The following is a 27,720-nucleotide window of genomic DNA, read 5'->3' as shown; positions in this document are numbered from 1 at the left end:
AGTTTGTTTTAACTGATTGCGAAAGTCTAGTGTTGGATGTTTTTTTTTTTTTTTTTTTGCAGCATTTTGAGCCGTAAAGGGATTTTTACAATCTATAAAGTTAATGTGAATACAGACGTTTTTTTCTTATTTTAGTTAAACATCGACATTGAATTAAATAATATAGTTTTATTTCTAAAATGTCTTATAGTTCCTGTACATATGTATGTCTCAGTCTCCATCTCTGTGCAAATGACAAAAACCTTCAACAAAAAAGTAAAAAAAAAAGTTCCCCTGGTAATCATTTCAGTTGCACAGGTGTCGATCTGAATCTGTGCCTTCAGTCGTGCTCCGCCAGGGGGCGCCATTGAATTACAAAATAGCCATGCAGAGCCAGATGCAGGAGGAAACTGCGAGCCCTGTTTGTTTGTCTTTGCTGTTCATAAAACAAACATAACAAAGTAAACTAAATTAATTACACAGAATTCATCTATCTTGTTCTTTGCAGTATTTTTCAGCTTTGTCCTTGTTTGCCTTCAAATCTTGATTTATGATTCATGTCGATGTTTAACAGTCAGAGAGCCGAAAACTCAAAAGCCACTTGAGCGTCCAGTCGACGTTTCGAGCCGCAGCCTCTCTGCAAACAGCGGCGCTGAGGGGGAAAAAATCAAAACAAACAAAAAGAAAAAAATGAAAAAAGTTTTTCACAGGAAGCAACAGCGAGGAATGGGTCAATCAACAGGTGCTCGGTTCTCATCAACTTTTACTGACTTTCCACACAGACAGGAAGCTGCCGTGTTTTCCTCTTACGCTCATTCTTAACTGAAAGAGGAAGTTTCCTCTCCCCCATCTGGGTGCGATCACGCACCGCGTCTCCAGTCCCGTGCTTGAGCGGCGAGCAGCGGGCTCCTCTCCGCCATGGACGTCTACCAAGAGGCGCTGAGCTACCTGGAGTCCCACCATGCGGCAGGTGAGGAGGAGGGAGGACGCAACTGATGCACTTTATCTCGCTTTGACGACCCATCTGTCTGGTGTCATTTCACGCTGAGCTTTTATTTTATTTTATTTATTTATGTTTTTTAAAGCTGCTTCCTCGTCGTTGCTGATTGTTTGTGTTTATTCCGCTGTGGGGACAGGAGGAGAGGCCCTGGAGGATGTTTTCCATGAGGAGACGGTCTCCTGCTTCCTCTCCCCTCTCAGCTCTGAGAGCATAGACTTCCCCGACACCCTGGTGAGTCTGACAGCATCCCAAATGTTTCATCACGTCCCTCAGTTTGCGCGCTCGGGTTTCTTGTTGTCTCTGGCGGGCTGTTAAGTCTTTCAGTGGCTTAATTTCCATAATGCCAACAGGAATAGGCATTCTAGGCCAAATGGAAAACGTATAGGACCCTTGAGTTTCAGAAACCTTCAGCACCAAATGCTCTACACGCACCAGAGAAATATTAACCTTCCACCGTATGTCTGCTCACATTTTGTAACATGCCTATGCAACTTTAGTTTGCTTTATTCAAAGCAAACGAAGGTAAATAACAGGCCACTTACTGCACTGATTGCAATTCCTCTTTGGATTATTACTTCCTCTTTCGTCCTTCCGTGTTTTTTTTGGGTTGTTTTAGAAACTGTAGTTCTTTAATATAAGTGACAAGAACCAGGGTGAGTCATGAAATACCAAATGAACATTTATTAAAAATGAGGACGTAATTTGACGTAATGGAGAGAGTGGCTAAGACAAATTAGTCCTGTGTTAAGACACTTTTATATAGCAGGACAAAAAGGAAAAAATAAATAAATAGGTTCCTCGATACTTTTCGACTTTAAAAAAAGCAAAAAATGCTTCGGCGCCAACAAGAGTGACACAGAAGAGTTAGTTCTTCTTTCCTTCTCTTTAAGAATATTTTCCCCAAAATTGTATTATGCTGCTGCAGTACCAGATATTTATTTACTTTAAGAATTAAAAAAATAAAAATAAAAAATTATCAAGGGTGCCAATAAATGTGGAGAGTGTTGTGTTTCTAACAGAGTAGAAGCAAAAAATACCCCATAAAAAACAACAGTTAATCAAGAATAAATAGAACTACAAAAGCAAAAGTTACAAAAAGCAAAGCTACATTTTTAATAAACAAGAAAGACTTTCACAATAAAAGCACGGTGTTTGTTGATTTTATGTAGGAGACATGTCAAGAGGTCAGTGGTTTGGCAGATTTCACACGAGAAGGAAAACTGACTCTCACTCATGCAAAACAAAAACCTCAGGAAAGCTGCAGGGAAGATATAAGCGACTGGATGTAGATAACCATCTCAAACTTCGACAGCGTTTGAGCCTGAAGGCATCGTTTTCGACACAGTTCAGGCAACAGCTGCTAAAAACCAAAAACAGAAGAATTTAAAGTTTCTTTAAGTCAGCCGAGAAGCTGAACTCGGTCAATGACGAAAGGCGTAGCGATGCAGCGACGGTCAAATGTTTACTCACCAATGCATGCAACAAAGGTAATTCATTTTGGCCTTTTAACGTGACTCGTGCTTTATGCATCATTGCAACCAACAACTGCAATGATGTCTTTAAAGTAATGACAGGGTGAAGTAGTTTAAAGTCCTTGGGTTTTTTTTTTAAATGCAAACCAGCTCAAATATTTACAAACTCCCCCAATAATATTTGGTGAAATGACTGTTAGCGAGTAGCAAATTTACTCTATTGTGTTTGTGGCCATCAGCAAACAGCCGACAACAACAGATGACGCTGCCACTAGATGGATACATTTACGTCTCATCTGACCACAAACCTGCTCGCCAGCAGATATTTGACTTCTCTCTCTGTGTGTCGGTGGAACTTGAAGGTGTCGTTTAGGAGCAGCAGTCCCACCCTCTCAGTCGTCGGTGACGTGTGGTTTCCATGAACTGCAAGATTTTCAAATCTTGCAGTTCATGTCAGACCAGAACCTCCAAGGTGGGCTGTTCTTGGAAATCCCAGCCAGCTTTCTCTCCTTGGAGCTGGCAGTTTGGGTCGGACACAGATGAGTGTTGAAGCGGAACAAAGATCCCAAGCACTGATATTAACTTTGTCAATGATTAAAAGTCAGGAATTGCATGCAAAATTATGCCAGCATCTATCAGATAGCTATGAAAAGTGTGTATTTTTTCTGCACATTGCTGAAGAATATTTAACCAAGTATTATTAGCATGGGGTGGTACAGTAAGAGAATCTACATATGTATTATATTAAACCCAAAGAAATTGCATGAAATCCTTGAAGTTCCATCATCGTTTCACCCTGGACAAAAACCTCAAATAGATCATCTTGAATCCTAAATCAATTTTAATTCATAATTGATGTGCGCATGCAAACTTCTGACCAGATCTCTAATCAAGTTGATGAATTTGCTTATTCAAATTGCTTTGAGGTGATTCACCTGAGAGATCTCAGCTATATTTCTGTCGGTATCTCCCGCCTTATTGGTAGCGTCGCAGTTCGTTTGGTAGCAGCACCTTCATTTTACTGACTGATTTCATGCGTCGCTCTCAGACGTCATGCAGCCGCGAGGAGATGCTGGAGAAGAGGCTGGTGGTCCTGAGGGGCATCCTGGACAGCGAGGAGGTGTACCTCAGGGAGCTGGACGCCCTGCTAGCGGTAACGCCAACAAACTCTTGTTTCTATCATTATTTCACACCCTTTGCTTTCAGTCTGACCGCAGTGTATTCTTGTTTACCTCTAAGCCAAGTCATGCAAATGAAAGTTTGTTTCCCTTAATGCACAATTTGAGCTCCTCCTCCCCAAATTTGCTCGTTGCTGCATAACTTCCTTTTTATTGTTCAGCTGCTCCCACACTCGGGAAAATTTAACCGTCTGAGTCAACGTCCCCTCCCCCTTCATTTATTTAATTCATGCATGTGTTTGTGCAGCTGAAGATGATCTTTCATTTCGTGTTTGGACTGCGCTGTGTCTGAAAACGGAGACGAACGCCTATTTCAATGAGCAACACTTGGCCAGATGTCACTTATTACACCAAATGTGGCCGCTTCCCTCTTTCTGGATTGTTCAACCATTGTATATAAGGTTCCCCTTTTTCTTAAAAACCGAAGCAGTTCTCAGATAATGCGACTTATCTAAAAATAAAACACGGGGGAGGTGCGGAAACATTCAACGCCTATCTAAAACCAGACACTTAAGATCTCGATTGACAAATTAAATCAACATCCACAAAATTCTGTTGCTGACTTGATCTTTTCTGCATGAGGAACCGCTATAAGACATTTATTTCTGTCCATTATTCAGAATTATGCAACAGCAATTTCACTACTAGCTCCTGCACAGACATGTAGATGACAAATCAAACAAAATTCCTGTTTTTGTAACAAGAAGTGACAGAAAATCTTGAAGCCAAGTGCGACAAAAGCAGAGCTGGAACGGTTTAGATCAAAACATATTGATTTTTACACATATAATCAATCAAATCAGACTGAGTTTAAGCTTTTTTGTGAAGAAAAATTTAAGTCTTTCTGTAAGGGGTTCACCGATTGATCAATAAGTCCTGATTTCCTTAATTTAGATATTTACATGCAAAACCAACACCTGTCCTCCTCAGCAAACGTCTAACAATCAGCCATTGTCCCTTTTGTCTAAACTTTTAATTTATATTTGAGAGCGGTGTCTTACTGTAAGGCTAAAACAAGCTTGTGTTTGTTTCACAGGCATTGTTTAGTGTTTTTTAATAAATAATGATTTGAACAGTGCCAGTGAACTGTTTGTACACTCCTGATCAAAATCTTAAGACCAGTCCAAAAATTGTAAGAATTTGCATTTTGCACCATTGAATCTTAAGAACGTTCTAAGTAGAGCTTCACAATGTTAAAAGGACAAATCAGTGCAAGAGACAAGAACATTTGAGCAGGGAATTGTCTGAAAACTGCATTTACACTCAAACATGATTTCTTCAGCTGATCAAAAGTTTAAGACCATAGTCTTTAAAAGCCAAAAGCTGTGCAAACATCTGGATTCCATGTCATTTTCTGTGAAGTCTTTACACTGTCAAGACCTCCTGATGGCAAAAGCAAAAAAGCTCACTGACTTTGAACGTGGTAGGATTGTTGAGCTGCATAAGCAAGGCCTCTCACAACGTGCCATCGCTGCTGAGGTTGGAGGCAGTAAGACAGTCATTTTGCATTTTTTAAACGATCCTGAGGGTTATGGAACAAAAAAGTCAAGTGGTAGACCCAAAAAAATTTCACCAGCTCTAAGCCGCAGGATCCGATTGGCTGTCCGTCAAGACACGGGACGATCCTCTACCCAAATTAAGGCCATTACTGGTGCTGACTGCAGCCCAATAACCATCAGACGGCATCTGCGAGAGAAGGGCTTCAGAAACAAAAAACGTCTTCAAAGGCCACGTCTTCTTCAACGCCACAGAATTGCCCGTTTGGACTTTGCAAGGGTGCACCAAACATGGGACATTGAAAGGTGGAAGAAAGTTGTCTTCTCTGATGAGAAAAAATTTAACCTTGATGGTCCTGATGGCTTCCAACATTACTGGTATGACAGGGAGATCCCACCTGAGATGTTTTCTACACGGCACAGTGGTGGGGGCGCCATCATGATTTGGGGTGCGTTTTCCTTCAATGGAACAATGGAGCTTCAGGTTGTGCAGGGGCGTCAAACAGCAGCTGGCTATGTGGAGATGTTGCAGCGGGCATCCCTCATGACTGAGGGCCCTCGTCTGTGTGGTAATGATTGGGTTTTTCAACAGGACAATGCTGCAGTTCACAATGCCCGCCTGATAAAGGAGTTCTTCCAAGAAAATAACATCACTCTTTTGGACCATCCTGCATGTTCCCCGGATCTAAACCCAATTGAGAACATTTGGGGATGGATGGCAAGGGAAGTTTACAAAAATGGACATCAGTTCCAGACAGTGGATGCCCTTCGTGAAGCCATCTTCAACACTTGGAGCAACGTTCCCACTAGCCTCCTGGAAACACTGGCATCAAGCATGCCTAAACGATTGTTTGAAGTCATCAACAAGAATGGTGGAGCTACTCATTACTGAGTCCTTTTTTTTGACACTTTGTTTCTGTTTTGGGGGGTTTTCGGGTTTTTTTGAGCTATGGTCTTAAACTTTTGATCAGCTGAAAAAATCATCTTTGAGTATAAATGCAGTTTTCAATTAATTCCCCGCTCAAATGTTCTTGTCTCTTGCACTGATTTCTTCTTTTAACATTGTGAAGCTCTACTTAGAACCTTCTTAAGATCCAATAGTGCAAAATGCAAATTCTTGCAATTTTTTGACTGGTCTTAAGATTTTGATCAGGAGTGTATCTGTCAGCTCTTTGATGGCCGTTTAAGAAAGCTTTAGTATGAATTCATTTGCCGTTTAAACGAGTCTAATAATAGAACTACCCTGTTGTTGACTAAAGTTAAATATAGAGCAGTAAGATGCTCATCTGTACTGTGGAGACATTGATGTGGCTCCATCCTGAATGGTTAGGGACCTTTTTTTATGTACTTTTTTATTTTTTTATTTTTATTAATAGTGTTTTTTTTTGTTTGCAATAAAATCTACCCGTCTGTCTGTCGGTCGCATATTGCGGCGTTATAACAGTAAAGGTCAGTTATGAAAAAAGTGTCAGTTGTGAATCGGTATTCGTGAAAATCTTTTTTCGAATATCGGTGATTGGCCAATAACGGCAGTCGGTTCACTCCTACTCTAGAAACAGTGTCAGTACTTTTGCAACCCACCTTAACTCCGGACAGGCTGTTCAAACTGAAAACCTTCCAGGATGATGAGTTACACCAACTAAAGTAGCAATAAAAACTGTTAGACAGCGTTTGGAGTTGTGTCCACTAGATTTCTCAAAGGATGAGTTTAGACACCCAGATGTTCACTTGATGCTGTTTCTCTCCCATGAAAATCTTTTATGCACAGGTGAGCGTGGGAACACAGACGGACTCGTAAATTAAAAAAGTTTCATCTCCCAAATAAGCAAATCTTTGCTTAGCCTAGGACAACATAAGCAGTTCCTTCCAACACATGCAGATGCAGCAGCAGCAGCAGCAGCAGCAGCAGCAGCAGCAGCAGCAGCAGCAGCAGCAGCAGCAGCTCTAGCTTCCTGTCAGACCTGCTGTTTTGCATTCAGTCCAAAACATTTGATCTAACATGTTCAGAGCAAAGTGAACATCCCGAGAAGTTCAACATCAACCCAAGCCCAATCCAATCTTCAGCTGTGCATCATTCAGACCTCTGATAAGGAACTCCCACAGCATGAACACTAAGCTGGACACCAGCAGCGTATTTCCCCTTTCAGACAGGAAATGATGGGGCAACAATTAGAGCAAGATGCATTCAAGGTCAATTTCTTTTCTCTTTTTTTTTTCTCTGCTATTAACGGCAGCCACTGCCGTTCCCCCATTTGGCATAATGCACTTAATAAAGAGAAAACATTTTCTGTGTGTGAAATAAAGTGAAATAAAATATCTTGTGAGAAGGTCAATGCTGGTGGTTTTGCTCAGCAGTTTGCATGCATTAGTCATGTGACTTCGCTATCACCGTGAAAACATGTCGCATTATACTGCGATGTGAGAACTGAACTCTGAACCACAAACACACACAGGTGTGTGTGTTTGTGGGTGTGTGGGTGTGTGTGTGTGTGCTCTCCAGTCGCTTGTCTGCGAGTTGTTCACATCTTCAGACCCATTTTGTCCTTTTTCACTTTTATGCCCTTCACCCCAGTGCGTTATTTTCTCCAGCAGTTGACCTTTAGCATTATTGAACTCAGCTTTTTATTTTTTAATTTGAATTTTCGCAACACCTCTCTCCACAGCCCATGAAGGCTCTGCGGGCCTCGGCCGGGACGTCCCAGCCGGTGCTCTCCAGTCAGCAGGTGCAGACGGTGTTCTACCAGATCCCGGAGCTCAGAGATGTTCACCAGAGTTTTTACTCCGGCCTGAAGGCCAGACTCGGCGCTCACACGCCTCCGGAGAGCAGCTCCGGTCAGGACGTGCCGTCCTGCAGCAGCTCTGAGCTGGAGATGGGAGACTTGTTTCTGAAACTGGTACGTTTGCTCCTGCTCTGGGTGCTGCATACGCTTCAAGTCTCGACACAGACTTGAAGTGTCATGTGTTGACACTAGATAGTGTCAAGATAGCCATGTGTTGCATCTATGGCTGCAACACATGACTGTCCTTTTGCTCTAAATTACTCCAGTGAAGCTCTAGCTTCATGTTTAGTGCTAGAAGTCTTTTTTTAGGTTCCAACAGGTTTTCTTCCAGGGTTTTAGTGTATTTGGCATGATGCTGCCAATACGTGTCGTCATGAAGATGGCATGTTTAGTGTTTAAAACTGTTCCCCGTTTGCATCGGTCACATGAAATTCCAATAAAATCAGCTGAAGTTTGTGCTTTGATGGGGCAAAATTGTGAAAGTAACAACACGTTTTCAAGGCCCAACAAAAGCCAGTCGAAACAACGGCAAACCAGGGTTCGCTTCGCACCCGAGGAAGTTCACGGACCACTACCGACCACCTCGTGTTTTTTTTTTTTTTCTTTTCTTTTTCTTCCAGGTAAACCATCTCGGGCTGTACGGAGGATTCATCGAAAACTACGAGAAAGCGCTGGGAGTGGTCAGGAAGTGCACACAAGCGAATCCTCTATTTCGGACTCTTGCTGAGGTACAGAAGGCCTTGTAACTCCAGAGGGGAACTTTTAAGTTTTTGTGTGTGTGTGTGTGTGTGTGTGTGTCACTTCACCTGTTGCCTTTTCCAGACCTTGTACATTAACGGTGCCTATAAAGCTCGGACGGCATACACTCTGGAAGGTAAGAAGAGTAGATATTTATTCTTATTGGACACATCCAAGCCTGGGAGTGTTTAGTTGAAGTTTTCTCTCTCTTTCTCTCTTTTTTTTTTTTTTACAGCTCTGCTCTATAAGCCTTTGGATAGAATAACTAAGACCACACTAGTGCTGCGGGTGAGAAAACCTTGGAATATTATGAGAGCCCTCCTTCAGGGTTTCTACACGTTTCATTTGCTTTATGTTGGTTTTGGAATCTAAATCATATGGCAAATTGTGGAAAAAAATTAGAAGAAGGAAGGAAGAAAATGAGAAAAGATGGAAAACAAAGGATGAAAAAAGGAAAAAAGTATAGGAAGGACATAAAAAAGGAAAGGTAAATAGGGAACCAATGTAGGGCGCAGTTGAGGAAGAAAGGAAGGAATTAGAGGATAGAAATAAAAAAATACATTTTGCAAACTATTAATTTAGCTTAACTATTTTAGAAAATGATCAAACTGCGAACTGAACCAGACGTAGGGACCCCCGTGTCGATGTGAAACAAAACCTCTGTTCAGCTCTGCTTTGATGTTGACTGAAGAACTTCGGTCTGCGGTTTGGCAGGATCTCCTGAAGACGACGCCGGTGGAGCACAAAGACTACGCAGCCTTACAAGAAGCTCTCAGACTGTCTCAAAGCTTCCTGTCTGGTGTCAACGAGAGTTCACAGAGCAAACGGGAGGTGACGCTCACTCACGGCATGGTGAGTCCTGCAGGATCTTAGCTCTGCAGAGCCGAACTCGGAGCAGATCAAACACGATCGCAGCAGACAGCCGAGACTTGTCGGGACGAAAACGCTCCTCAGATTTGAGCGCGTTTTCTTTTTCCTCCCCCGCCAGAGGCGACAGCTGATGCGCGACGGCTTCGTGGTGGATGCGAGCGACGGCGTCCGCAGCCTGCGTCACTTCTTCCTCTACACCGACCTCCTGCTGTGCACCAGATTCAAACACGCAGGCAGAGGGTGAGCTCCGCACCTGAACACGCCAGCTGCTTTGTGGGGAAACGTGGTCGACGCGCGCCGCAGGGTCTCTCATCCCAGTTAAGTGGCCGCGGTCGCCACAGGAACGTGATGACTGTGAAACCTTGAAAACCAGTGCTTGTGTCGGTTCCAGGAAGCAGGACCAGTACAGGTTCAGCTGGTACCTGCCTCTGGCGGGACTCAGGCTCCGCTGGGTGGCAGATCACGAACAGCCTCCTGATACCACCGTCCGCCTGCTCAACCTGAGGACCAAGATGTTCCTCCTGCGGCAGCAGCTGCAGCAAAATCCGGTGCGTGTTATAAAAACCTTTTTTAAAATTATTATTATTTCATTATTATTTTTAAAAAGGTCTGTTTTTGTCAAAGCGAATAGTTAAACATCAACATTTCTCCGTATGAAGAAGGGTGCCAGAGGCCTGACTTGGACAGCTCGCAACAGGAAGAAACTGGAACAAATGGAGCTGCTGCTTCTCACACACTCCCCAGTTTACAGACTGGACCTTCACAGCCCCAGTGGCAAGGTACAAAAAACACACACACACACAAGTTTGGTCATGTTTTTATTACCTGCACAGTCCTAATTCATAACGAACAAGATCTATGTAAGGATCTGTGTTTCTGTCACCACAGAGTCACACTTTGTTCTTCCCCTCTCTGTATGACCTGGAAGAGTGGAGAGACAACATCCACAAACTCACCAGAGGAAGTGAGTTCACAGCTTACATTCAACACATGATTACAATCACTGATGCTTGAGTGCATACAGAAAAATCTAGAAAGTCTTGAGCCTGTATGATCATCCTCTGTGACCTGTTGGCATGTTTTCCACGTTTCAGCCACGAACTTCAATGTAGCTATTTAGTATTTAAGGTTGCTAACTGATGCTAAGTTGTGCTTAGATACTGATACATAGCTTTATCAAACTATAGGTCACGCTACGCATCAATGAGGTATCTAGGGCAGGAAGTAACCATGGAGCTAAAGCACAGTGTTGATCTCGTTTTACGTCAAACGACACTTGCTCGACGATATACCTTAAAAGTTCAGAGAGTGATCGGCCGTCTCGCATGTCCAAGTCGCCTTTAAAAATGTTTTTACTTTTTTTTTAACATTTGTAACTCAGCCTGAGCTTTTTTTTATTGGGTGAGACGGGAGAAAATTTATGTCACTTCTTCAAAACCAAAGACGCACTCCAGGAAGGGTGGCTAAATATAAAATCATGTCCCACTTAAAAAAGAAAACTATGTTTCCCTTTCCAAGTAAAATACATTGAAGTTTGTGAACATAATGTGAAAACATTTGGGAGCTATAAAGCCTGTTTTAAGGCACCATATGTAAGCATTTTCTTGTCGTGCAGAGTCAGATTTTAAGACAGATTGTGTTTTAAAGTGTAACTGATATAATAAAAAGGTAATAAAAATCCTTCCACTTTGTTATTCAGCAGTGCAGAGTTTTGGCTTCCTAGGATTACTTTTCAATAATTAGGTTCCGTGTTTTTAAGCTTTCCTGTGCCATGCTGTGGCTTCTACCGCCCTTCTATAAAAACGCATCATTTGTTTATTTATTAGAAATGTTAGAAATGAGGTTATGTGGAGTGACCACAAGGAGTCGGTACTTTATTTGTAGTTGTGTGCTGTCAGTGTGATCTCAGTTCAGGGAATCAGGGTTCAATTCTCACAACCATATTAGGTGTTATAGCAACCTAAAGCTTAAAGCTTTCAAATGTTTTCACCTCGTGCCAATGATAAACTTAATTTAAGACCTGTTAAAATAAAAAGCCTAATATACACGTGAGAAACTGAATTATCCAACCATGTTTGTGTCAAATACATATAGTAAGAAAGAAATTATATGTTTGTTTGTTTTTTTTTTTACCTTTTTTTTTAATTACATTTCACTACAAGTAGTTTCTTTGGGAATTCTTAGTTTGTTCCCACTTCAACTAAAAGTGTCATTTTGAGGCACAGGTAAAGAAATCCCAGTTAAATCATGGGGGAATCGCTTAAAATGAGCAGATTATAATTTTTTTTTTTTTGATGAATCACTAGAGTTTAACTGACTTTCTATTATCATCAGTTGTGTGAGCTGATTGGATCTTTTGTGTCGTTTGTCAGACATTGAAACCATCCCTCCGGACCTGCTCACACTCACCTGTGCCTGTGTGAAACTGAGAATGACGCAGCAGCCACATCTACATAGCTCTGTCGCCGGTACAAACACCTTCTCTCACCACAAGCCTATTTTTCCCTCCGCCACAGAATCATATCCTGTGTCTAAAACCAGATATCCTCACTGCTTTCACCTCCTTGTCCTGCACAGCAACATTTCCCACATCTCGATTCGAGAGCTCTAGAAGTCTGTCCTGGATTAGTGTTACGTTCGATGACTGGCTCAATCCGTTGTCTCTGTATCTCACCAGCAGAAGATGAGAAGTCGTTATGTGGGACTGTCAGTGTGGCGATCCATTCAGCTTCTGGCCTGCAGGAACCAGCTTGTATGTATCTTGACATTTAAATGGCTATATGAGGATTAAATATATTCGGGTTTTGCACCTCTCACCAGCTGATCTGCTCTCTTTCTGAGGTGAAATCATTTATACAAGAACCAACTTCAAAAACAGTCACACAAATGTCCATTTGCTGTGGATTTTATTAGCAGTAATGTATGCAAACTGGCTCAAATATATACTAACACCCCCACTCGCATTTGAAATGCCCACTTCACAGACATACAAGCAAAGGAGACCATCTTCTGTTGCCATCAAGAACATCCTGGCATGATTAAAGCTGGATATTTTATTACTCTTCTCTATCAAATTGGTGGAGCTCAACCAAATCTGATTTTGCTGGTTTCAAACGTTTAAATTGAACTTTTAAGCATGGTGCAAAGAAATTTGATGGTTTGAGGTTCTGAGAGCCTAATGATTTTTTTCCAATTCTCTGTGTTTGGGATCAGTTGTCCTGTGCAAACAATTATGTTTATGTTTTCTCATTCTGACCGTGTATGGATTAAAGAAACTACACAATAAATTAAAACTTTTGCACCCAGTTTGTCATATTGAAATGCACTGAAGTTATTTAATGTACAACTATTTCCCTCTGAATGCGAATGGCCTGATCAGATAACTGAAGCCCTGAAATCCACATAACATGGCGATAGTGTGTGTATCCGAACTGTGTGTGTCAGTGGTGACCAAACATTTGGCCTAGTTGGTCAAAAGTACCTACGGAAAGAAAGAAAACATTTCAGATCAAAACCCGATGTAATTTTATAGTTTTCTTTTTTATCTGCTCACCAATTAACAAAACATGTAATATTTTAAGAAAAAAGTTCTCTAATTGCTTGTGATAAATAATCTGTAAATTATTGCAGATCACAAAAATACAGTGTCTCACTTTTGTTTTTTACTTTTTTTTTAAAGATATCTAATTTTCAAACTGTTCTTGAATGAACTTGTCATGTTGGCATTTACACTACGAACCCACATGCAGAACACAACTCGGGACACGAAAGATCAGTTAAAGTGATTTATTTACAAAAGATTTCCAGGGTAGGCTCTCAGTCATCGAAGGGACGGCGACAGACAGGTAAGTCAGGACTTCTGGTAACAACAACAGATCGGGAGGTGAGTTCAGGGACCGTGGGGATTTTCCAGAGCTCTAAAGTTGTATGCTTACTCGGGGAGGAGAAAAAACAACGGCGTGGCCAGGTGTGGAGGCGCTGGAGGTGGAGGTTGTGCTGCGGTGGAGGGCGGACAGGTAATAGGATCCTGACGGCGTCGCAAGGGAAACTCGGGACTTCAGCCAGACTTGACGTTGCAAGAACAGCTGAAAAAATCCAAACAACAGATGGCGTTAGATCAGAATCTACAGGAGGCTCAACTAGGTCGCTGGAGAGGGCTCTGGGTTACCATTACTGGCTAACACTCAAGCGTTGGTATGCTGGCAGTCGCCGTCTCTTGAAGTCCCGCTGACGAGTGGATTGGGAACCGGTGTGACGTCAGCCCTTCAGTCCTCCTATCCTAACCTCCACAGTGCCATCTGGTGGTGATGGCAAGCCATAGGAACGGAAAAACAAAAAAGGCAAAACAAAAACCCCCAACTCCTGACAGTACCCCCCCCTCCTAACGGTCGCCACCTGGCGGCCGAGACGACCTGGCAGAGCGATAATCAGAGATCAAATCCAAATCCAAAATGAACGAACCAGGGACCCAGCGGCGCTCCTCTGGGCCATAGCCCTCCCAATCAACAAGATACTGCCACCCCCGACCCCGCCGACGGGAGTCCACAATCCTGCGAACAGTGTAAGCGGGGTGCCCGTCAATGATACGGGCGGGAGGAGGGGGTTCAGGTGGAGGGCACAAGGTGCTGGTTTGGACAGGCTTAACTTGAGACACATGAAAAGTGGGATGGATCCGTAGCGAGTCTGGGAGCCGGAGACGGACAGCTGACTGATTGATTATGGATTCCACCTCAAAAGGTCCAATGAACCTAGGGGACAGCTTCTTTGACATGGATTTTAACTGAATGTTCTGAGTGGATAGCCAAACCTTCTGACCAGGAGAGTACACTGGAGCCGGGATCCTTCTGCGATCAGCGAAACGCTTGTTCTGAGTTGAAGTTCTGTTGAGAGCGTTGATGGTTGATCTCCAGACGTTCTTGCAGCGCCGGATGTGGTGTTGGACAGAAGTAACGGAGATTAGATCCTCCTCAGCAGCAAGAAGTGGGGGCTGGTATCCTAGGGAAACCTCAAAAGGAGATAAACCGGTAGCGGCAGAAACATGGCTATTGTGTGCATACTGAACCCATGGCAGGAAAGTACTCCAGTCAGATGGATTGGTGGATGAGAAACAACGGAGGACCGACTCAAGTTCTTGATTCATTCTTTCCACTTGACCATTGGTCTGAGGATGATAACCTCCACTAAGTCTCCATTCCTTTGGACACCCACAGCTGAAGCAGCGTTTAAGAAACTCAAGTCTCTTTTTTCTGCTGCCCCTGTCCTGATTCAGCCCGACCCGTCCAGACAATTTATTGTGGAGGTTGATGCGTCCGATACAGGAGTGGGAGCCGTTTTGTCCCAAGTTTCAAGCACTGATAATAAGACACATCCTTGTGCCTTCTTTTCCCGTAGGTTATCCCCCGCTGAACGGAATTATGATGTGGGCGACCGGGAACTTCTGGCCATCAAGTTGGCCCTGGAGGAGTGGCGGCATTGGTTGGAGGGGGCCGAACATCCAGTGCTGGTTTGGACTGACCATAAAAACCTCTCCTACCTTCAATCCGCAAAACGCCTCAATCCACGTCAATCCCGTTGGTCTCTCTTCTTTTCAAGGTTTAACCTGTCCATTTCTTACCGCCCAGGCTCACGCAACCTGAAACCAGATGCTCTGTCCCGGCAATATGCTGCTGATAACTCAGATAAGACTCCTGCGACCATCTTGCCCCCCAGCTGCACCGTGGGTGTTGTCACCTGGGAGATTGAGGACCTCATAAAGCAGGCTCAGTCATCTGAATCTACACCTGTTAATTGCCCAGCTAATAAACTTTATGTCCCCTCAGCTGTCCGAGCCAGATTTCTACATTGGATCCACACCTCTAAGTTTTCAGGGCACCCAGGTACGAGTCGTACCATTTCTCTAATAAACCGCCGGTTTTGGTGGCCATCCATCCATAAGGATGTGAAGGACTATGTGCGAGCCTGTGTTGTTTGCTCCCGGAACAAGTCCTCTCATCAGCCCCCATCAGGACTCCTTCAACCACTACCTGTTCCCAAGCGTCCGTGGTCTCACATTGCCATTGATTTTGTCACTGGGTTACCTCCGTCTAAAGGGATGACGACTATACTCACCATCGTAGACCGTTTTTCCAAGGCTTGTCATTTAGTTCCCCTTCGCAAGCTCCCCAGTGCTTTTCAGACCGCTCAGTTGATGATTAAACATGTCTTCTGTTTACATGGCATCCCAGTTGAGATACTTTCGGATCGGGGTCCACAGTTTGTGTCCCAAGTTTGGAGACATTTTTGTGCCGCGCTCAAGGCCAAAGTAGTCCTAACTTCCGGTTAGAGCGGTTAAAGGAAGAGCTGTTTGACTGTAGTTGCGAATGAATCTTCGGTAGAAGTTTGCAAAACCCAAAAATCTTTGGAGCTGTTTACGTATATCAGGGGTCGGCCATTCCACAACTGCCTTAATTTTGTCCTCCGTAGGGCGAACCTGTCCGCCCTCAAGTATGAAGCCCAAGAAGGACACGGATGATTTGTGGAATTCGCATTTTTCTGCTTTCACATAGAGTTTATTCTCCAGTAGTCGTTGCAGAACCAGGCGGACATGGTGTTTATGTTCAGTTAAGTTCTTGGAGTAAATGAGTATATCATCCAGATATACGAACACGAATATGTTCAAAAAATCTCTTAAAACATCATTTACCAAAGCCTGAAAGCAAGCTGGAGCATTGGACAGGCCGAAAGGCATAACTAAATATTCAAAGTGTCCCAGAGGTGTCTTAAAGGCCGTTTTCCATTCATCACCCCTTCGAATGCGAAGCAAATGGTAAGCATTCCTTAAGTCCAGTTTGGAAAAAACCGTGGCACCATGGACAGGCTCAAAAGCAGACGACAACAGAGGTAAAGGATATTTATTTTTCACTGTGATTTGGTTTAGCCCACGGTAATCTATGCAAGGTCTCAGTGTTCCATCTTTCTTGCCAACAAAAAAAAACCCAGCCCCCAAAGGAGAAGAAGAAGGTCGAATTATACCTGCTGCCGAAGAATCCTTAATATACTTCTCCATAGTCTCCCGCTCGGGCCGTGAGATGTTATACAGTCGACTTGAGGGTAACGGGGCCCCTGGGAGGAGATCTATGGAGCAATCATAAGGTCTGTGAGGAGGAAGAGAAAGAGCTTTAGCCTTACTAAAAACAGGAGCCAAATCGTGGTAGTCAACAGGGATAGACGATAAATCCAAAGGATCCACTTCTTGTTGTTCTGCCGGTGGCGGATCTGGGGGAACAGCAGACCGGAGGCAGGTGGAGTGACAGTTAGTGGACCATGATACAATGTTCTTATCTGACCAGTTTATGTGAGGGTTATGTTGTTCCAGCCAATCAAAACCTAGGACGACAGATGACGTGGCTGTGGGAAAAACAAAAAAGGAAATCAATTCGTTGTGGTTACCTGAACTAACCAGGAGAAGCGGTTTGGTCTTGTGAGTTATGGGTGGAAGTGATTTTCCATCTAGAGCAGAAACTCTAAGAGGAACTGGTAACTCGACAGTCTCAATTGACATCTGTTTAACTAATTCAGAGTCAATTAAGGTTTGTTCACAACCAGAATCAATCAGGGCTGTCAAAGGAATGGTCTGGTTATTGTAACTAAGGTTTGAAATTATTGAAAAGCGAGGAGAAGCTTGAAGATGTCTGTCCGCCAGATCTTCCCCCTCTACTGGCGGACTAGGGGGTTTAACCGAACCGGACAGCTGGCAATGAAATGTCCGGGCGCGCCACAGTATAAACAAAGGCGAGACCTCATCCGGTTTTGCCTCTCTTCGGGGGATAACCGTGTACGTCCAAGTTGCATTGGTTCTGGTTCAGGTGAGTTGAGTGAGGAAAGGGTTGGGGTCACAGGAGCAGAAGTCTGTGCGTTTCTGGTAGATGAAGTTCTGCGGCTCCTCTCCCTGTTACGGGATCTGATCCGGTTATCTAACCGAATAGTTAATTTTATCAGATCTTCTAAGGAATCAGGCTCATCGAGCGTTGCCAACTCATCCTTTATCGAGTCACTGAGAGCGTGAAAGTAAGCGCTCTTTAAAGCTGCCTGGTTCCAAGCTGAGGCTGCAGCCATTATTCTAAAGTCGATTGCAAAGTCTGCTACAGATCTTTGTCCTTGTTTTAATGACCATAACTCTCGGGAGTTAGTGGTCTTATCAGGGTCACAAGTGAAGACCTGTTTGAAGTCCGCCAGGAACTCTGTGAATGTACAGGAAAAATTAGTGGGGTCAGGAAATTTCGCTTCAGCCCAGCTAAGAGCTCTACCTGACAGGTGAGCAATTATAAATGCAATCTTGGCCCCATCGTTAAGAAAGCTCTGAGGAGAATGATTGAAAATCAATGAACACTGCATTATGAAACCCTTACATTTGTTAGAGTCACCATCAAACCTTTCTGGCGAGGGTGGGCGGATCTCCGAATACATGGCGCGGCTCACTGGAGCTGGATCGGGAGTAGGGTCCGGAGCGGCGACTGGAGGCTGTTGGGATGAAGTCTGCAGAAAGTTAGCTATTTCCTCAAGCCGACGGTTCGTTTCTGCTTGACTGGCGCTAAGATCACGAAGGACCTTTTCATGTGACTGAATCGCTGATTGTTGTTCAGCTAAAGCCCTTCTGATTGTGTCTGCTGGGTTCGGTTGTTGGCTTGAGTGTTCTGTCATGTTGGCATTTACACTACGAACCCACATGCAGAACACAACTCGGGACACGAAAGATCAGTTAAAGTGATTTATTTACAAAAGATTTCCAGGGTAGGCTCTCAGTCATCGAAGGGACGGCGACAGACAGGTAAGTCAGGACTTCTGGTAACAACAACAGATCGGGAGGTGAGTTCAGGGACCGTGGGGATTTTCCAGAGCTCTAAAGTTGTATGCTTACTCGGGGAGGAGAAAAAACAACGGCGTGGCCAGGTGTGGAGGCGCTGGAGGTGGAGGTTGTGCTGCGGTGGAGGGCGGACAGGTAATAGGATCCTGACGGCGTCGCAAGGGAAACTCGGGACTTCAGCCAGACTTGACGTTGCAGGAACAGCTGAAAAAATCCAAACAACAGATGGCGTTAGATCAGAATCTACAGGAGGCTCAACTAGGTCGCTGGAGAGGGCTCTGGGTTACCATTACTGGCTAACACTCAAGCGTTGGTATGCTGGCAGTCGCCGTCTCTTGAAGTCCCGCTGACGAGTGGATTGGGAACCGGTGTGACGTCAGCCCTTCAGTCCTCCTATCCTAACCTCCACAGTGCCATCTGGTGGTGATGGCAAGCCATAAGAACGGAAAACAAAAAAGGCAAAACAAAAACCCCCAACTCCTGACAGAACTGTTCTGTTTGGTTTGGTTTTTTTTGGTCAATAGTCATGATTTGGGGCCTGAAGTCTGTTTCAGACTGAAAGTTGATTGACATTTAAGCGTCAACGTGTTTTTAATTAAAATGAAAGCAAAAAACACATGTCTATTAAAAGACAAAACCATGGTGGCATTTTCCATTATGCTATTAAATTTGTAGGTCTCCATCTGCATCCACTGCTGGTTCTGTCGGGCCGGGTTTGTACCATTCCAAGTGGTGCAAATGGCCCTCCAGCCTCACTTTGAACACCCAGGATGCACAAAGAGATTTTAGGAGAAATTTATAACCCAGTACAGTCTGTGAGCGATGATGACGGTTCTGCTTCTGTTCCAGGTGTTTATGTGTGTGTGGAGGTGGATGGTTACGAGTTTTACGATAAACAAGCCCAGACACATTCGTCAGTCCGCAGCCTCAACCCGCTCTGGGACCAGGTGTGTATACAGCCCTAGACCTGAGAACCAGCAAGCTTTAAACTTTACGAGTACAGTCAATCCAGCAGACGGTCAGAGCTGAAGACTAAAATAGCGAGGAAGCGAGTCGCTGGTTTGTGCCAGCGCTGACAGCCTCTGTTTTGTCTCGAACAGGAGCTGTCCTTCCAGGTGGACGGCGCACAGAAGATGATGGTGCTGTGCGTGAGTCAGTCAGATGGGGAGGAGGCAGTTCTGGGAAAAACTACTGTACAGGTACAAAAGAACAAACCCACAAACCCCAGCTGAGAATCGCTCCAGGGCCTTTGGGTTTGAGGTGCAAAACTGTGAAGTGGAATTATGCATAGTCTTCAAAATATTTAATAGCAGATATAAAAATTGTGACATGCAGTAGCACCTGCAGCTGTACGCACTGTGCGTACCTTGGGATTTTACTAGAATGTCTGGGTTTTCGATTTCTCCCTAGAATGGCTGAACAGGGCCAAAAGGCCCTGAGTCCACCCTGACGACTCTGATGGCTCAAATTAGCATTCTTCTTCAATTGTAAATGTGGCCGTTGACCGTCAGGCCAGAATGTAGGAATGTGAATAGTCCATGTTGGGGGTGGGTATCTATGATACCTGCAGGAGATCAGATCTCCTGTAGGTAGTGCTCTTCAGTTTAGTTTTGAAGCATACATGAAGTGTTTTTGGAGAGATGTGACCTTTTGCAGCTGATCCATGATGTTGTGCTGCATTATCCAGGTCATTTTGCCAAATGTACATAGAGTTTGCAAAACATACAATCTGTTTCAAAAAATATGCAAAGGCTTTTCTAAAAGAAATGAGTAATGTTTCTCTTTGAAATAAAGCTAAGAGGGTATTAATTGTGTTGATCCACCTCAAAAAAATCATGCAAAAAGTGTAAGCAAAAGAAATCTGGGAGACTTAGCACATGCAAATTTGCATGCAGCCTTTTGTGCTGTGGAGGATAAATAGGTGACTGCTTCACCTATTTAGTTCACAAGAACTAATGGCATTTATTTCAGTCATAATCTTGCGGGGGGTGACCAAGGTTCCATCACTATGTGACAGCTGGTCAGCAAACCTGGCAAACATGATTGACATGGCAGCACTGAATGCACATGTGCTTTATCAGGCATGCATTGGGGTGCAGGAGAGACGGGTGGACTTCCTGGTTGAGCTTGCAAAAGAGTTCGGTAACTCTCATGTGAGTGAGAAGAAGGCACACAAGGAGAAACTGCTTCGGCAACAACCTTCCACACCCAGCTCAGGCAAAAGGGCGAAGTGTCAGGTCAACCATCGATGCAGGATGCGTGTCCTGAGGCCGAAACATCATCAGTGACCCCTCACACCCCCACCATGGACTGTTCTCCCTGCTGCCCTCTGGAAAGAGGTTCTGCAGCATCCGGTGCAGGTCCACCTGGTTCCGAAACAGCTTTTTCCCACTTGCCATCAGACTGCTGAGCTCTTAACTGGACTGCACTCAAAAACTGGTCTCCACTTTATACCTTGCACATGTACAGAGCTAAATAACTTCTATTTTACTGTCAGTCCTGCACTTTATATTTTATATTTAGATTTATATTCATATTTTATACTGTATTTTATTTTACTCACAACATTGGAACCTCAAACATTATCCTGAGCCGTATGCAACGAAATTTCGTTCTGTATACACCCTGTGCATTGAAAATGACAACAAAGTCAGTCTAAGTCTAAGTCGAAGTCTAAGGAACAATTGTGCAACTGTGAGATGCGTTGAGGCCATTACCAGGGTACTTGGCCTAGGTAATGGCCCTATTTACTGAACAAAAGCACCTGCTAGATAAAATCCTCAGGCCAGTTGGACTGTCTCTAGCCTGAATAGGTATATGTCCAAATGGCCTAACTCCAGCCATTCTAGTGTTAAGAAAAGAAAATATATATTCATTGGTATTTTATCATCCACTTTACTATAAACAAAATTGTGGAAAAAAAAGGTTGTTTGTGTCAAAACATCTTCTATGTAGCGCACATCTGCGTGAGTCTGTGGGAGTGGGCACGTCAAAGCCTAAAGGTTATTAGTTTACTTTTGTTTGTTTGGCGGCTTGGTGCTTTTTCTGTGAGCTAAATGTGAACATGCGGTGAAGCTAGCTAAAAATGAGTAAGTGGAGTTTGAACCCTCCTGCAGTTCTGAGAGGGGTCGAGTGAACCCGCCTGAGCTCTTTACCGTGCAAGCGGTTCTGGCGTGGGTCGCCCGCTTAACAGCTTTTATTCTTTTTTCTTTTGTTTCGTGAACAAAGGAGCCGACGGGATTAGATCTGCTGTTTCTGTTGGCCATGCCTCATAGTAAATAGAGTTCAAATGTGTGCAGTTCATGTGGTCAAGGAGGAAGTTCTGGAGAAGTTTGAAGTAGGAGTAGGCTGTAAAAACAATATCCTAAGCTTTGAACATTTCACCCAACACTGATCAATACATCAAAAATAGAAAGAGTATTAGACAACTGCAAATCCACCAAACACTGGCTGTCCAGCTAAACCTGGGTAAGGAGAGTATTAATTAGAGATGCAACTAAAAGGCCCGCAGTAACACTAGAGGAGTTGTAGATATGCAGAGCTCAGGTGGAAGAGTCTCTCCTGGCAAATCTAGCTTGATGCTGACATGCAGGATAGTTGTCCTGGTTCTCATGGCCCACTGTCCTCCATAGATGAGACATGTCTCTGCTCCAGCTCATGCAATAAATTGGCCATTAGCAGGTTTCTGCAGAACTTTATGGCATCATAAGGTAAAGCAGTAAACATGTGAAAGGCGGTGCTCTGGTTAGATGACAGCAACTTTAAACTTTTTGACCTACATGCAGAAAGCTTTGAGTGGTGCACCTCACCCAGAATATACCTACCTCGTGGTGGCTAAAAGCAAACGCGGAAAAAAAAAAATCCTTCCACTTAATGGCTTGAGACTAGTTTGTGTTGATCTACCACAATGAAATAGTTTGTGGTTCTAATATGAGGCGTTGTAATTTTCCAAAGATGTAGTTTCAATCCCAAAAGTGTGTTTTTAACATTAAAAAAACTGCACTTTTATTAGTTCGTTTAACAACTAAGGCTTAAATAATTGAAAATTCAACAAGATTATGTTTAATTTAGGATTTAGTTGGTCTTTTAGGATTGGAAGTATTCCTTGTATTTTAATCTTCTTATTGCTAAGAACATAACCTGAAGTTTAAGTCTTGCTTTGTAATGAAATATATCAAACAAATCAGTAAGAAATTGTTTTCTTTTTAACTATTGAAAGTTTGTTATAGGAACAGATGCAGCGCACTCAATAACACCTTAATGTTACAGAACAAGAAGTCTCTTACACGATGAAAGCAGAAAGCTCGACCCAATAAGAACCAAACGGCGCTAGCAGCTAGAAGTGTTTACAAGCTGTGACTTATGGCAGCGAGGCGTCAGAAAGTGAGGAAGCTCCACCTCTTCATGAAGCCATTCCTCTTTTTTCTTGCTTTCACACATGCAAATGAGTCATTTGCGCATCTATTGGTAGTTTATAATACGCATAAGCGAAGCCGTTAAACTTTTATTTTGTTAAAGGAAGCACCTAATCTTGACTTTCACAAAGCAGTGTTTGTGTGTTTTAACTGTTTGCATATTCTGTTATACAGTGATGTGTGAATGTGATGCATATTATCATCAGGAATATTTGCACTCATGGTCAATGCAAAATGGCTGTAAATTATTTCTTTTTTTATGTCATATTGATAGAGTTATATTTCAAAAGAGTTGAAGCTGATATATATAAAAAAATCCCCATAATATCAGCAATAACCAAAAATAATGCACACATGCAAAAAACATCTGAGCAAAGTCATTTTTCACTTAAATTCATTTCTCCACAAATGAATTTATGTGAAAAATGACAGTAAATTGGCCTTTAACACACTTACAGAAATGTATTCAGTGTACCTGAATGAACAATTTTATGTTAACTTAAAATCACCTCATGCATAGAGAAAATGTTTAAGTTGCTCAGATGTGATTTTGATCCATTCTTCCACATAAATTGTCCATAAATCTTGTAGGATAATGGCGTCCTTTCTCTGCACATTGAGTAGATTCAGGCCTTCATTAATTCTTCCTTCAGTCATCTAATGACCATGATGCTTTGCTCTCATCTGACCAGACTATGAAACTTTTCCTTCAGGAGTGAAGTCTTGTGCAGTGAGTTTGGTTAGAGACTGTTACAGCTGAGTGCACTACTTATTATTTTCTTGGAAAAAAACCAACTTGTTATGGTCAGGTCTTTCTGAAGTTTTCTGTGAAACTTTTGGACAAATCTTGATTATTTTATATTGACTCCTCTGTCTGAAATCTAACAAGGAACTAGAGTTGTTAAACACTGAGCTTTAGAGATCTTTCGACCTCCAGCCTTGTTGGTCACAGTTGTAGTTATTTTAAGCCATTTAGTAGTTGCTTAAACTTTATTTAGGGACAATTTTAGCCAAATCACAGTTTTTTTTCTTTTTTTTCGTTGCAGCCTTTTCCTGATATTCATTCGCCCGATTTGAATAGTATGTTTTCTCATGTTTCCCATTTTGAAACATGGGCTGCTGCCACGTCGTATTTACATCATAGCGAAATAGGAAGTGATGGATTACTCATTTAATTAATGGGCTGTTTAACTTTATAAAAAGTAAATGTAAAAAATATTTCAGCTCCATTTTATGAGGAGCTCTACGGGTGCCAGTAAGTGCGAGACAGATGATTTTGTAAAAAAACAAACAAAAAAATTAAATAATTTTCATTTTCCTCACTAAATAAATGCATTCAAATTAATAGTTGGATGTATTTTTATTTACATGAGATTACGCTACAGCTGGAGGTGTTAAAATGTGGAGGTGCTGAAGAGGAGTAGAAAACATTATATTTTGTTTCAGTGTGCTAGATCAGGTTGTTTAGAATAAAAGAAGTCTTAAGTTAAATCTTATTTTCTGTATCTCTTCTTGCCAAGTTGGAGTCTTCAAGCCTGAGTAGTCGGTGGAGGAGGCAGACCCTCCAGCTGGGCCAGCTGGAGGTGACTCTCTCCCTGAAGTACTGTCCGCACCAGCTGGAAGCTCCAGGCGCCCCAATTCAACAACCACCTGTCTTCTGTGTCCCCATCGAAAAGGTGGCCCAGTAAGTGCCTGTCTGATATCTCCGTAGTGACAGAAGAGCTCCCTCAAAGCTGAAAGCGGCAGTTCCTTGCAGAGTTCTGTTTCCACTGCACGCTCGTTTGTGTGACAGAACAGAAGTGGTTGGTCTCTGTGGTAAAGTGGGTGAAGCAGAAGTGTGGCCCGAGCAAAAACAGATGAGCGAAGAACCGAAACAGCTCCTGAGTCAGCTTGGACTTGTTTATAGACGCTATAATCCCCCTCCCCCTCCAACTTTTATATTCTGTCCTCAGACAGGAAGGAGTGTTGGTTCCTCATGTGGTGAGATGCTGTGTGGAGGAGGTGGAGCGGAGAGGCATGGACGAGGTGGGGATCTACAGGATTTCAGGCACCGCCACGGACATCAGCTCGCTCAAGGCTGCGTTCAACACCAGTAAGAAAACGCAGCAGGCGAAAACACATGTTTTATGCAGGCAGACTTCAAATTGACCTGAGCACGAGTTTCACGTTATCACTGCGAGGCCATCTGGGTCATAAACTTGCTGGGTTGCAAACACCTACTGCGTTTCATGCTCCGAGAAGGAAGGAAGTGTGCACTTAACGTCGATAGGGTAATATTGATGATAATAATCATTAGCGTTGTCTGTCTGCTCAGATCTAAGGGAAGCAGTGACCAGACTGAGAAGTGCTGAAGTGAACACAGTGTCTGGCGTCCTCAAACTTTATTTCAGAGAACTGCCGGAGCCCCTCATGCCCCCTGATCTGTTCCAGAGTCTGGCAAAAACTCTGGGTAAGACCAACACATCCCAGACACACCAAGTGCACATTTTAGAAACAGACTTGGAGGATTTTAAAGTTATGAATTCTTAGGTGGTTGTTAAAAAATTATAGTCTTCTCCAAGTTCCTTTTGCTTTTATACGTCACCCCACAGAGTTACTGTAACCCCTGGAGAGGATGTGCACTAAAGCCTTAAAATAGATGGCTTTTATTGAGAATGAGTGACTCCAGGATGCTAATCTATGCTGTTCCAAGATAATCTGTGAGCTGCAGATTAGCCTGAAAAATGCCACTCCTCCTCCAGGCTTGATTGTCTCAGTTCCAGTCATTTAAAACGTTTTAGTTATTGCCCCAACTTCAAATATACTAAAGTTTAGGTAAGTATTTTTTCTGTAGTTATGTCTGGAGCTTATGCAGATGAACACATTTCTCCATTATTACTATATGTTCTCTTTCCCGCTTTGAGAAGAGGCTAAGAAAAATATGAGGGTGAAGACAAAAGCTTGATATGTTTTTATTTCAGGGCTACAGAGTGCAGGGGTCTGACTGGAAATGCATGTCCAACTTTTTGAATTTTAAAAACCTATAAAAATGTGTCATTTTGTTTCCATCTCTGAACTTTGCACAGCTTTGTGTTGATCTAAAACTTGAAAACCCAATAATATTTTATTTGTGATTGTGATTCCCGTTGATATGTCTCTGCATGAATCCATGCCAGCCTTCACTGTAGCATCATGCTGTAACTCTGCCCTGCAGATATCCAGGACATGAACTCACGGCTCGTCTCCATGCTGTCTCTGCTGCAGTCCTGTCCTGACGTCAACCGCAACACTTTCCTCTACCTCATACATCATCTGCAAAGGTCTGCTAATCTTCCGCGATTTTGAAAACACAAAACTGCTATTTAAATCATAAACTAAATCCACCAAATGTTGTTTTCAGAGCCACTATGTCATAAAATCACATAGTAACAAGATCCTCACACTGATGTCAGACTGCAACAAGAACCTGTAAATAAAGAGGACAAATATAATTTTATATTTTGTTTATTTATTTTTTCTTTAGAGTTGCTAAGAGACAAGATGTTAACAAAATGACTCTGATGAACCTGGCTACAGTTTTTGGTCCCAGCCTCTTGCGCCCCCCGGTGGCAGGATTGGAGCACAACGGAGTCACAGTGGACATCTCGCAGGAGGTGGTGATACAGGTCAGAACAAAATCAAAGTTTAGTCTGGAGAAAAATGATAACCGTGAAAAGTTTTAACAAAGAAAAGAAATATTTCATTAACTTGTGGTTTACATTTTAATGAGACCGCATCCAGTGCACACAAGTAGCTGGTGTGAAAAACGGTGTGATGTTTTTTTTCTCTTTTTCTTCTGACAAAAAATGTCTTTCTAGCCACATTTATGTATTTATAAATGTGACTAAAACGATGTGCAGGCAGAAAACAGGTTTTTCACACCATATTCTATGCACAGTACTAATTCAAGTATTGCTTTAGAAGAATTCAAAAACATTAAGTTTGTAGTTCAAAGCTTTTGAAAGTAGTTTCTGTTAAAAGGCTATGGGCAGTCTGTGGTAGATAATTATCTTAATAATTTAGTATAAATCCCCGATGGGGAACAAGACCAGGGCAAAATTCTGCTGTTTGGAAAATTGTCAGGTCACAAAATAGTCACAGCCGATTATGCAAATGCATTTTATAAACTGCTAATTGTCACTGGAGACAGGGGGTCCTGACTCCTGACATGCAAAATGAAAGTGAAAGCAAAGCGGCATAGAGATGAAGATAATATCTCACCATGCTGTCCAGACAAATTAGGAAAACAATATTGTAGGTCCAGTTGCATTACTGTGCCTGAGAAGATTCCAGGAAAAATATTGGTTATTTCTCTTGTTGCGTAATTGTCCTTCTTGCTGCCCGAAACCACATCTGGTGCAGCCCGTAGCAAAGGTAGAAACGAAACGACAACATGGGGAGTAAAAGGAGTAACGGTTAACGACAGTTAACGCAAACAAAAATGACATTAAATGAATTACAATTGACCTCTAGACTGGAAGATGCAGCGAAAGGCCCTGATGAAACCTGGAAAAAATGTCTACCAGCATTAGCATGACGGCTGCTAACACTTGCTTCAGGAAAAGTGGAGTCTCAGTTTCAGCGGTTGTTTATTTTCTTAGTTAATTTTTTTTTGTGTGTGTTTTCTTCTAATTGAAATAGGACAACAAAAATAATGCCGATTGTCACAGCAACACTTCCGTAACTTCTGCTCCTTTCCTTCTTTATGTTGAGAGTCTTTGTGTGTTTGTTCTCAGGTCCAGGTGGTTTTCTCCTACCTGCAGAGCAACAGCCTCCCTGAAGCCCAGACCTCTCTGCCGTACGGCTCAGACACCGAAGAGGAGACCACCCACATGTGAGACCACCGGCAGGAGGTCAATGTAACAAGAGGGGAGACGTGTAAGCTCAACTGTAAGATAATAAACTTAATTTATTGTTTAAGAGAACACGAAA

General features: G+C 42.9%; 1 protein-coding gene and 1 long non-coding RNA gene across 7 annotated transcripts; one reads left to right on the top strand and one right to left on the bottom strand.

Moving 5' to 3' along the window:
• The first annotated feature begins 753 nt into the window (after positions 1-753).
• Positions 754-27,720, top strand: LOC114157767 (active breakpoint cluster region-related protein). 6 transcript variants are annotated; one of them, XM_028038904.1, is made up of 22 exons: positions 754-949; positions 1,065-1,210; positions 3,500-3,604; positions 7,789-8,019; positions 8,526-8,633; positions 8,728-8,779; positions 8,879-8,931; positions 9,358-9,495; positions 9,632-9,753; positions 9,905-10,061; positions 10,176-10,292; positions 10,402-10,477; positions 11,886-11,981; positions 12,191-12,265; positions 19,205-19,302; positions 19,456-19,554; positions 24,291-24,454; positions 24,723-24,862; positions 25,085-25,219; positions 25,964-26,069; positions 26,273-26,414; positions 27,525-27,720. In XM_028038904.1, exons 1-22 carry the CDS (start codon positions 898-900, stop codon positions 27,624-27,626), a joined length of 2,514 nt encoding a protein of 837 aa, XP_027894705.1. In that variant the 5' UTR covers positions 754-897; the 3' UTR covers positions 27,627-27,720. The 6 variants fall into 6 exon arrangements, with proteins under 6 accessions (XP_027894705.1, XP_027894704.1, XP_027894703.1 ...); XM_028038903.1 differs by having other exon boundaries at positions 755-949; positions 10,173-10,292; positions 12,194-12,265; XM_028038902.1 differs by having other exon boundaries at positions 755-949; positions 10,173-10,292.
• LOC114157768 (uncharacterized) lies at positions 13,284-13,859 on the bottom strand. Its single transcript, XR_003598262.1, has 2 exons — positions 13,449-13,859; positions 13,284-13,372 (listed from the first exon to the last, which is right to left on the bottom strand). It is a non-coding gene; the product is annotated as an uncharacterized LOC114157768 (long non-coding RNA).

Source organism: Xiphophorus couchianus, chromosome 14 (assembly GCF_001444195.1).
Source record: "Xiphophorus couchianus chromosome 14, X_couchianus-1.0, whole genome shotgun sequence".
NCBI lineage: Eukaryota > Metazoa > Chordata > Actinopteri > Cyprinodontiformes > Poeciliidae > Xiphophorus > Xiphophorus couchianus.
This window is presented reverse-complemented; position numbering and strand designations above follow the sequence as displayed.